This window comes from Pelophylax lessonae (genome assembly GCF_965119305.1).
Source record: "Pelophylax lessonae genome assembly, chromosome: 11".
Taxonomy (NCBI): domain Eukaryota; kingdom Metazoa; phylum Chordata; class Amphibia; order Anura; family Ranidae; genus Pelophylax; species Pelophylax lessonae.
The window spans coordinates 230931481-230944077 of NC_138778.1; the positions used below are offsets into that span (position 1 = coordinate 230931481).

Consider the following 12597-nt stretch of genomic DNA (forward strand, 5'->3'; position numbering starts at 1 on the left):
TTTGGACATTGTCACTTAGGGGTGTACTCACTTTTGTTGCCAGCGGTTTAGACATTAATGGCTGTGTGTTGAGTTATTTTGAGGGGGCAGCAAATTTACACTGTTATACAAGCTGTACACTCACTACTTTGCATTGTAGCAAAGTGTCATTTCTTCAGTGTTGTCACATGAAAAGATAGAATAAAATATTTACAAACGTGAGGGGTGTACTTACTTTTGTGAGATACTGTATATACACTGTATATAGTAGTTAATTGTACAATGTAATTCTGCTAGTATCTTTTTTTTGTCCTTTCTATCGCTAGCCAAAAACTAAAAACAAAAAGTTTCACTTTAAATTAGGGGGATGTTATTTGTGGGTTGATCATGTGTTGCTTTTTAAATTTTTATCATCGCCAACATTGTAGCAGAATCACGTGGATTTCTCATCTCTTTCAGTCCTCCCTCATCCCAATATTGTTCTTCACATTTCAAGCCTACAATTTCTTGCCATCGCAATTGTATATCGTCTACCTGATCTTGGTGCCGCCCAGCAATCTGACGGCGTTTATGATAGAAATGGTGAGCGCTGATTTGCACGTTTTTATCTCGCACGTTATCGCAGTAAGTCATGTCCTACTATAAAAAAGGAAAAATAATAAAGAGTGTTCACATGTAGAAGATAAAATCAATTTGAGGGCTGATGTTCTAAGGGAACTATTTGTTGTTACCCATAGCAACCAATTATCTAGGGGTAAAAAAAATGCATTGCTGTTCCTCCATAGAAGCTGCAGAGTAAATTTGCTCTGGGCAAATGGGGCAAAATTAATCGATTCCATGTTTTATTCTTTGCAGATCGAATGTATGAATCAGGAAATAATGGCATTTTGGCAACTAGATGGCACTTAGGAGCAAACTTATTTTCTTGTGATAGCCAGCACTATCTCTGGCTGGCAAGAGAACATGATGACGTCTCCAATAAGGCTCTGCCTGATGTGTTTTGTCACAGCCAACGTCGTCCAGGGGCACAGGCATAACACAGTATAGAAACCAGATCACACTAAGGAGCAAACTTATTTAATATGATTGTTAGCACCATCTAGTGGCCATAATTTCTTATTTCTGCATTCACACATTTGAACTGCAGAGAATATAGCCTGAAAACATTCAACAGTCATGAAAACAGTCAGTTATTTTAAATGCAGTTTTAACGGACAAACGTTTTTTTATTTATTATTTAACCCAAAGGGTAATTAAAAAGCCAAAATGTTGTTCTTTAGTTGGAGTGGGGGATGGTTAGAACATCTTTTTGATTGAGTGGGCTATGGTTAGAACACCTTTTTTTCCCACTGGGGATTTTTCTTCTCTTGGAGCCACAACAATATTAAAAGGATTACCCTCCGAAAGTAAGGAATCAACCACGTTGGCAGTATTACCAAAACAGGTGTCCCCATTGGACATTTTCCTCATTGGACATCAGAAAACCTTATAGAGTATGGTGCACAGGGGGATACTCAACACTACTCTGGTAGAGGCAAACTATAAAGTGCTATCCCGGTGGTACTTGGTGCCAACGAGGTTGGCCAAATTATTTCCAGGAGCCTCCCCCCTGTGTTTTCGACACTGTGGACAGCACGGGGATATGTACCATGTGTGGTGGAGTTGTCCGAAGGTCCGGCGATTTTGGATCCGGGTGATTAACCTGATCCACTCGGCGACGGGCCAGAGGATCGACAGAGACGCCAAGACGGTGTTGTTCTTGGACTTGCCAGTTGAGATCCCTAGAAATACCCGTTCTCTGATATTCTTTATTCTCCTGGCAGCGAAAATTACTGTGGCACGGGCTTGGAAAACACCCGTGCTGAATGTAGTACATGTCAAAACCAAAATGTCGTGGATTATGCTTAACGAAAAGTTGGCCAGCATCCGTATGGACAGGCAGCGTAGATTTGACCGAGTGTGGAGCCCCTGGGTGGAGTACTTACAGGCTCCGTAGTTGCGGCTGGGTGGATTGGAGTCCGGAGCGGGGGGATATGGGAAGGGTGGCTATTTGCCTTTGTCTTTGGTCTATTTTTCTCTTGGTCTCTTTTCTTTCTGGCTTTTTCCTTCTTTTTGCTGTTTTCCTGATTTCCTGCATGGTTAATTCTCTTTCTACCCATAGAGATGTGGGCTGTTCTTCTCTTCCTTTTCCTTTTGCTCTTCTGCTTTTCCGTTTCTTTACTCTCTTGGGGGTCTGGCTGCTGGAAGGGTGTTCTTGGCTCAGGCTCCGGAACCCTGGTTTGGGTTTTCTGCTAGGTGCTAGGGGCCAAGGATGCTTTCTACTATTTGGCCGTTGGTGGGAGCCGGTTGGTTTCCCCTTCTGGGGAGGGAGGCTGGGGGGGGCTTCACCCTTTCGTGGACACAGTTTGTGCCCATTGGGGGTGTCTGGGGGGGGGGAGCCCTCTGCTGACTGATATCTTATTGGAGTTTGGTGAGTCTTCTGGACTCTTGATGTGTCTCCTGTGGAGGGGACTACGGCTGTTGCGATGTATTTTGCTGTTTATTTTTATCACTGTCTGCCTGGTTGCTAATACTGTTTGGAGCCATATTTTGTTATGTATTGTCCAGGTATGGAGTGCCTTTTCGCAGGCCAACCCCTTTTCTCTTGCCTATGTTTTCTACATTTTCTATTTATGCTGCATTACTGCAATATGTTGTTTAAAATCAATAAAAAACGATTGAATACTAGAAAACCTTATAGAGTTTTTTAACTTTCCTATAGACATACGCTATAACTAAGGATTCTGATTGATGGACTTTAGTATAGTGACGGGATTAGAAATCTTTGCATAATACAATAATATGATATTCTCTTCCTAGGTTTACCTTGTGACTTTTGACTTTGTTACGCCTTTTGTGTATGCCAGCCTGGCGATTGTAAGTAAAACAACACTCCGCTCAAAATAAAACAAACCTTGTGATGCATTCAGGGACCACTGGCCACTACACTGACCTACCTGATTCCAACACTGGCCACTACACTGATTTACCTGATTCATACACTGGCCACTACACTGACCTACCTGATTCCAACACTGGCCACTACACTGACCTACCTGATTCCTACACTGACCACTACACTGCCCTACCTGATTCCTACACTGACCTACCTGATTCCTACACTGACCTACCTGATTCCTACACTGACCACTACACTGCCCTACCTGATTCCTACACTGACCTACCTGATTCCTACACTGACCCCTACACTGCCCTACCTGATTCCTACACTAACCTACCTGATTCCAACACTGACCTACCTGATTCCTACACTGACCACTACACTGAACTACCTGATTCCTACACTGACCTACCTGATTCCTACACTGACCACTACACTGACCTACCTGATTCCTACACTGACCTACCTGATTCCTACACTGGCCACTACATTGACTTCCCGGATTCCTACACTGACCTACCTGATTCCTACACTGACCTACCTGATTCCTACACTGACCACTACACTGAACAACCTGATTCCTACACTGGCCACTACACTGACCTACCTGATTCATACACTGGCCACTACACTGACCTACCTGATTCCTACACTGGCCACTACACTGACCTACCTGATTCATACACTGGCCACTACACTGACCTACCTGATTCCTACACTGACCTACCTGATTCCTACACTGACCCCTACACTGAACTACCCGGATTCCTACACTGACCACGATACTGAACTACCTGATTCCTACACTGACCACTACACTGACCTACCTGATTCCTACACTGGCCACTACACTGAACTACCTGATTCCTACACTGGCCACTACACTGACCTACCTGATTCATACACTGGCCACTACACTGACCTACCTGATTCCTACACTGGCCACTACACTGACCTACCTGATTCATACACTGGCCACTACACTGACCTACCTGATTCCTACACTGACCTACCTGATTCCTACACTGACCCCTACACTGAACTTCCCGGATTCCTACACTGACCACGATACTGAACTACCTGATTCCTACACTGACCACTACACTGACCTACCTGTGTCACGGGGTAACGTGGCAGAGCCTGACGTAAGAGGAGTGGCTTACCGGGTAACTGGCGTGGCACAGGTTCACCAGAGGCGCGGAGTCTAAGTGTAAGCCGGTCTTCACCAGGGCCCCAGAAGGTGGGGATGGATTTGGCTGCTTGCTAACACCAGGTCGCGGCCCCCCGGATTCCCTGGGAGAGCCAGGAACAGATCCAGGACCAATAGCCGGTAGCAGGTAAACAGATCAGGACGAGACAGGAGGATAGTCAGGACAAGCCAAGATCAGGGCGGGTCAGGTAAACAGGAACAGCAGATATAACAGGCACAGGATACAGGAGAGCTGAAGACAACACAGCAAAGTGCAGTGCTGCTGGGCTGTTTAAATAAGGCAGCCTGTTTGCCAATTACAGCAATTAGTCTGCTCTAGGTTAACCCTTTAGGAGACTCATGACAGCACATCAGTGTGCTCAGGAAGCATTCCTAACAGCGCCTGCGCAGGGTATTGAGTCTCTGACATTGCCCCCCCCTTAAGGGCAACCTCCGGGTGCCCAAAAGGTTCCTTTTGTGGGGATGGTTGCGGAAGAAATTCCGGATTAAGTCCTGGGCATGGAAATTCTGTACCGGTTCCCAGGAATTTTCTTCGGGGCCGTAGCCCCTCCACTTAACCAGGTATTGTAGCTGGTTCCTCCGCCTTCTGCAGTCTAGGATGGCCTCCACCTCAAATTCTTCGTCCCCGTTGATGGTGACAGGAGCAGGTGGTTCTGAACTTCTACCAGGAAAGGAGTCAGGTACTGCAGGTTTCAAGAGTGAAACATGGAAGACTGGATGGATCTTGAGGGAATCGGGAAGTGTCAATTCGTAAGATACCTCATTTAATTTTCTCCTCACAGGGAATGGGCCAATAAACTTGGGTGCCAGTTTTTTGGAAGGGCATGCCAATCGGAGATTGGTGGTGGCTAACCATACCAGGTTGCCGGGCTGGAGAACCAACTCACCTCTCCTTCTTTTGTCAAAGAACTCTTTATTGGAGGTCTGAGCCTTGGTCATGGCATCCTGTAAGATTTTGTTGTTCTCTTTAAGGAACTCCAAGATATCCCGGACTGCTGGCACTGTAGATTCAGGAAGAAAGCAGGGCAAGAAAGATGGGTGAAACCCGTAGTTGGCATAGAATGGGGACTGACCTGTAGCCGAGTGTTTGGCGTTATTGTATGCGAACTCTGCTGATGGAAGTAGCGAGACCCAGTTATCTTGAACAAAGGTGGTGAAGCATCGGATATATTGCTCGAGGGTCTGGTTGGTCCTCTCAGTCTGCCCGTTAGTCTGGGGATGGTATGCAGAGGACATTGACAGCTTGATTTTCAGTGAATCACATAACGCTCTCCAGAAGCGAGAAGTAAATTGGACACCTCTATCCGACACAATGTTCATTGGGACCCCGTGAAGTCTTACAATTTCTCTGATGAAGACCTGTGCCGTCTCAAGCGCGGAGGGTGTACCTCTTAGTGGTATGAAGTGAGCCATTTTCGACAGACGGTCTACTACCACGAAGATTGCAGAATAACCGTCTGATGGAGGAAGTTCCACAATGAAATCCATGGCAATCATCTTCCATGGTCTGTCAGGGACTGGTAGTGGTCTGAGCAGGCCCCATGCCTTATTTCGGGTTGCCTTGCTTCGTGTGCAAACAGTACAGGAGGAAACATATTGTTTACAACACTTCTCCAAGTCGGGCCACCAGAACGTGCGCTGCACAAGATCCAGGGTCTTATGGATCCCGAAGTGACCAGCCATCGGGTGGTCATGACACAGTCCTAGGATGGACACACGAGCACTTTCTGGAACGAAAATTTGATCCCCTCTCCATAGCAGTCCATTTCTGGGTACCAGTATAGTTCCAGCAGGATGGGGAGCATTTACTGTGGCTTGTCTCAGAGCGGTAAGAAGGTCAGACTGTAATAGCAGAAAGTTACCTTGGGTTAAGATGGTGTCAGGTACAATGGTTTCTTTAGAACTGTCGTACATTAGAGAGAGAGCATCGGGTTTCGTATTCTTGGAACCCGGTCGGTACGTTATATGGAACGTAAATCTGGGAAAAAAAAGTGCCCACCTTGCTTGGCGAGGTCTCAGGCGTTTGGCCGTCCTCAAATACTCCAGGTTCTTATGATCCGTGTAGATGAGTATGGGATGTGCCGCCCCTTCCAATAGATACCTCCACTCCTCCAGGGCGGTCTTGATGGCAAGGAGCTCCCGATCCCCTACATCATAGTTCCTCTCCGCAGGAGAAAGCTTACGGGAGAAGAAAGCTACCGGATGAATCAGGTCCTTGAGACCTTGACGCTGGGAGATGACTGCTCCTACTGCGATTTCCGAGGCGTCAACTTCAAGGATGTAAGGCAGGGCGGGATCCGGGTGGCTGAGGATAGGAGCAGAAGTAAACAGCTCCTTCAGGGCAGTAAATGCGACTTGCGCCTCGGGAGACCAGTGGAAGCGGGTACCTTGTTTGGTGAGCAGGGTAATAGGGGCGATGATGGAAGAGAACCCCTTGATAAATTTCCTGTAGAAATTTGCGAATCCTATGAAACGCTGAATCCCCTTTTTATCCACCGGTGCGGGCCAATCCAGGATGGCGGAGACCTTCTGAGGGTCCATTTTGACCCCTTCAGAGGAGATTATTAACCCGAGGAATTGGATACTCTGCTGTTCAAATTCGCATTTCTCGGGTTTTGCGTAGAGCCTGTGTAGCCGGAGTCGGTGGAGTACCTTTTTAACGTGTTCTCGGTGCTGGGCCAGGGAGGAAGAGAAGACCAAGATATCGTCCAGGTAGACAATAACAAAGATGTCCAGATAGTCTCTGAAGATGTCGTTGACGAAGTGCTGGAAGGTGGCCAGGGCATTGCAGAGCCCGAAAGGCATCACCAAATATTCATAATGCCCGAATCGGGTGCGGAATGCTGTCTTCCATTCATCCCCCTCCCTAATACGGACCAAATTGTAGGCTCCCCGTAGGTCCAGTTTGGTGAATACAGAGGCGGTTCTTAGTCTCTGGAAAAGTTCAGGAATCAAGGGTAGGGGGTACCGGTTTTTGACCGTAATTTTATTTAACTCACGGTAGTCCACACATGGCCGAAGTGAATGGTCTTTTTTCTCCACAAAAAAGATCCCAGCTCCTGCCGGAGAAGTAGAGGGTCGGATGAATCCCTTCTCTAGATTCTCCGTCACATAGTCTTTAAGGGTACCCAATTCTCGTTCCGATAAAGGAAAGATACGTCCGAAAGGGATCTCGGCCCCCGGAAGCAATTCAATTGGACAATCATAGGGGCGGTGGGGGGGTAAGGTCTCAGCCCCCTGTTTACTAAAGACATCCAAGTATTCGTGATAAGATACTGGGACAGAGGAACGTATCTCCTTATCAGCGTCCATACAGAGTAGGGTGCTAGGAGCACTATGGCGTACTGGCAGGCAATGATTCTGGCAGTAAGGGGACTGGAACTTGACGTCTCCAGAAGTCCAATTAATCTGCGGGTTGTGCGCCTGCAACCAGGGTAACCCCAGAATAACGGGAAACAAGGGAGAAGAGATGGCTTCCAGGCATAACAACTCCTTGTGCCCTTCGAGAGTGGCCACAGGCAATGGAGGGGTTTCTTGGGTAACTGGCCCAGACTTGATGTGGGACCCATCTGCTAGGAAGATGGAGAGTCCCTGCGACTTGGGTCGAAGTGGGATGCGTTGATGGGCAGCAAAGGTAAGATCAATGAAGCAGCTGCATGCCCCGGAATCAATAATAGCGGTGACCGGGATCGGGCCTTCTGGGAGCTGAAATGAGATAGAGAGAGCCAGGTGAGTGGTATTGTTGACAGAGACTGGATAACTTGAGGGGGATATGGAAAGACGCGATCTTTGCTGGGCATGAGCGTACAAAGTGTCCGGCCTCTCCGCAGTACAGGCACAGGTTGTTCTGACATCTACGTGAGCGTTCTTCTGTTGATAAGGAAGGACGCATAAGCCCAAGTTGCATCGGCTCCGACGTATCCGATTCAGAAATAAGCGGAGCAGTGTTGCTGGAACGGGCACCAGAGGAGAAGGTGTGGACGGGATTAGGAACCTGTGGCAACATCCAGACTGGGCGGGTCTGCTGCGTGGACCTCTCTGCTCTACGTTCACGGAGCCGGCGGTCTATCTGTATGGCCAGGGTGATTAATGCCTCCAAGGTTTCGGGTATACCCACTCGGGCCAGTTCATCTTTCAAGTTTTCTGAAAGACCCAGGCGGAACTGATGTCGCAAGGCTGCGTCGTTCCAGTGAGTGTCCGTACTCCAATGCCTGAAGTCAGTGACGTAATCCTCTACGGCTCTACGGCCCTGTTGGAGTGAAGTAAGCGCAGTTTCTGCGGTAGCAGTGCGCTGCGGGTCTTCGTATAACTGCGCCATTGCGTTAAAGAAAGTCGTCATGGAGTCCAGCTGGTCATTGCGCTCTTCAAGCAGGCGGTGAGCCCAGGACTGAGGTTCACCTTGAAGCAGGGATATGATGAACCCCACTTTGGTTGCTTCCAAGGAGAAGGTTCGGGGTTGCAGGGAGAAGTACAGCTCGCAGGCATTGCGGAAGGCTCTAAACTTGCTCCGATCCCCAGAAAACCTTTCCGGCGTAGGGACCCTTGGCTCAGGAGGCAGCATCACCACGGTCGGACCGGAGGGAGCCATGGAAGCAGCAGAAACTGTAGGGTCCGTGGAGGGGGTCAGGGACTGAACACGCCCCTCCAGCTGGGTATAGCCCTCTTGCAGGGACTTAACGGCTTGGGTAAGGGCCACAAGGTGCTGGCAGATGTCATCCATAGGAGAGGCTCCTCTAGCAGGCTCAGTCTTGGCTGTGTTGTACTGTCACGGGGTAACGTGGCAGAGCCTGACGTAAGAGGAGTGGCTTACCGGGTAACTGGCGTGGCACAGGTTCACCAGAGGCGCGGAGTCTAAGTGTAAGCCGGTCTTCACCAGGGCCCCAGAAGGTGGGGATGGATTTGGCTGCTTGCTAACACCAGGTCGCGGCCCCCCGGATTCCCTGGGAGAGCCAGGAACAGATCCAGGACCAATAGCCGGTAGCAGGTAAACAGATCAGGACGAGACAGGAGGATAGTCAGGACAAGCCAAGATCAGGGCGGGCAGCAGGTAATCAGAATCCAAAGACAAGCCGGGTCAGGTAAACAGGAACAGCAGATATAACAGGCACAGGATACAGGAGAGCTGAAGACAACACAGCAAAGTGCAGTGCTGCTGGGCTGTTTAAATAATGCAGCCTGTTTGCCAATTACAGCAATTAGTCTGCTCTAGGTTAACCCTTTAGGAGACTCATGACAGCACATCAGTGTGCTCAGGAAGCATTCCTAACAGCGCCTGCGCAGGGTATTGAGTCTCTGAAAACCTGATTCCTACACTGGCCACTACACTGAACTACCTGATTCCTACACTGACCACTACACTGACCTACCTGATTCCTACACTGGCCACTACACTGACCTACCTGATTAATACACTGGCCACTACACTGACCTACCTGATTCCTACACTGGCCTACCTGATTCCTACACTGACCACTACACTGAACTACCTGATTCATACACTGGCCACTACACTGGCCTACCTGATTCCTACACTGACCACTACACCGAACTACCTGATTCATACACTGGCCACTACACTGGCCTACCTGATTCCTACACTGACCACTACACTGAACTACCTGATTCATACACTGGCCACTACACTGGCCTACCTGATTCCTACACTGACCACTACACTGAACTACCTGATTCATACACTGGCCACTACACTGACCTACCTGATTCCTACACTGGCCACTACACTGACCTACCTGATTCCTACACTGACCTACCTGATTCCTACACTGGCCACTACACTGACCTACCTGATTCATACACTGGCCACTACGCTGACTTCCCGGATTCCTACACTGACCACTACACTGACCTACCTGATTCCTACACTGACCACTACACTAAACTACCTGATTCCTACACTGACCTACCTGATTCCTACACTTACCTACCTGATTCCTACACTGACCACTACACTGAACTACCTGATTCCTACACTGACCTACCTGATTCCTACACTGACCACTACACTGAACTACCTGATTCCTACACTGACCTACCTGATACCTACACGGGCCACTACACTGACTTACCTGACTATTACACTGACCCACCTGGTTAGTACATTGGCCACTACACTGACCTACCTGATTTATACACTGACCACTACCAAAACTTTCCTGCCAAAACTCTGCCATTACTATTACAGGTAAAAAAACGGCTGTCCAAATCACAGCCAGGAATTGCTACCTATTACATTACAGGAGTAGTTGTCAGAATGCTGTGTAAAATGATCCTTGCAAATAGTCTTCAAATATCATTGAGTAACACAATGTAGCAATGTATTGTTACATTGTATTTACTTCTTTTGTTACTATACAGTATGTGTGTGCATTTCATTCATATGTAGACCAAAGATGTAAAGTTTGATATGCATATGATATACGTTGAAGAAACCTTACATGAAGTAAAAAAAACTATTTTTCTAATTCAACCCCCTCTTCAATTTAACCCCTTATTAAAGAGGTTGTAAACCCTGGGGAAACGCACAAAAAAAAAAAAAAACCTATAAGACAACGGCATAATGAGCTAGTGTGCATCCCATACTAGGTCACTACGAAATACTTACCTTAGAATGAAGCCGTCCAGCGGCGCCCGCACACCGCTGAGATGGCCGATTGGCTGACATCTTCCCTGGTGTTTCTTCTGGGTTTGCAGTCTCCGGCGCTGTGAGTGGCCAGAGCCGCGATGAAGCCACTCCCGTGCATGCGCGGAGGAGCCGCTGGTCACGGCACAGGACTCTAAGGAAACGGTATGGGCGGCCGTCCCTTCAGAGCGCATTCACCGATGATGTAATTGGCGGCGTATATAGTATATACTGTATCTCCTAATTGGTGCAAGTTTAGGATACATTTACAGTACCTATAGGTAAGCCTTATTATAGGTCCTCTTTAACCCTTAGTTGACACTAGTGAGTCCAAATTTACAAATTTTCCTTTTTTAGTTTTATTTCTAATTTTTAGTTCTAGTTTTTTTCAAGCAAAATTAATATTAATTAATAATTATTAATTTTTCCTCCTTTTTTTTTATTTAGTGAAAAAAAGTACTTTGCCATGCTTTTTTGTATCAGAAACATCATTTTAGTGTCACTTTAAACAGGACAAATTTATAGAATAAAATGTGTGTGTGTGTGTATATATATATATATATATATATATATATATATATATATATATATCTTTTTTTTTTTACAGGTAAACGAACAGTGGTCAAGATAGACTTTAATTCTAAACTCTTATTACTTTTTTGTCTATAGCATACATAGAAATTAAAGTACCTTTTGCAAGACAATATTGCCAAAAGAGAGCAATATATAAATATATAATAAGCAATTATTATATATTATATATAATAATATATTTTATATATATATATATATATAAAATAATATATAATGAGCAATATATAATAATCTAAATTTTATTATAGTATAAAATGTGTATATATATATATATATATATATATATATATATATATATATATATATATATATATATTTTTTTTTATTACAGGTACGAACAGTGGTCAACATACTTTTGTTTTTAAACTCTTATTGCTTTTTGTCTATAGATTACATAGAAATTAAAATACATTTTGCAAGACAATATTGCCAAAAGAGAGCAATTTTGTTCCCAAAATCAACGTATTTATTATAGTGGTAATTTTAAAATTGCTCCATAAGGGTTTACATGTACGAGAACTAAAGTGCATAGAGGGCCAAACACCAGCATTGTTACTTGTATGACAATTTCCACCTCTCCACAGAAGCCTGGTTTCTAACTCTCTCTGCTTCCTCTTCAGCCGTACGTGCATACTATCATATTCTGGGGCCTCCTGTGGTTTCTGGAATGGTGGAGGGGATCCAGAAGTTTAAAACAAGATCCAGTATTCAGGTGGGTCAGTGAACACATTGGCAATCATTTAACTATTTACATAGATAGGATTGTGGATATGGCCACCTAGTTGAACATATATAAAGAAAAGTCACAGCAAGCACTCCAAGAGTGGGTGCTGATCTCAATGTGGACACATCTCTTGGCTTCGAAGGCAGAATTTTCCCCCCCTGGACCAGGACTGGTAATATATGTTGAGCTGGTGACCCTAAGTGGAGAAGCTTCACCATTCAGACATCAGGACTAGTGATGGATGAACATCAGCTGGGGCGGTTCACAAAAGTCCGCGAACCACAAGTTCCCTTTAATGGGAGGCAAACTTTAAAAACCTTTAGGTCATATTTGCAGCCACAAAAGGACTTACTAGCTGTGCACAAATAGTCCCACCACATGGACAATGTCATAACAGAAGTATTGCAATTGCAAAAGTTGCCCTAAAAGTGTTTTTTTTTTTTACAGCAAACAAAATTTTTTTTTTTTTCATAAATCAGCCAGAACTGACAGCAGCCGGTAATACATGT

At 46.0% G+C, this 12597-nt stretch overlaps 1 protein-coding gene across 1 annotated transcript in view; it reads left to right on the forward strand.

Moving 5' to 3' along the window:
- The window catches only part of LOC309567503 (ABC-type organic anion transporter ABCA8-like), a 182005-nt gene that overhangs the window by 135868 nt on the left and 33540 nt on the right, over positions 1–12597 (forward strand). Inside the window, exons 26-28 of the mRNA XM_082272888.1 lie at positions 439–561; positions 2839–2895; positions 11976–12076. Coding sequence (XP_082129014.1) covers positions 439–561; positions 2839–2895; positions 11976–12076 — 281 coding nt within the window. The remainder of the gene's footprint in view (positions 1–438; positions 562–2838; positions 2896–11975; positions 12077–12597) is intronic.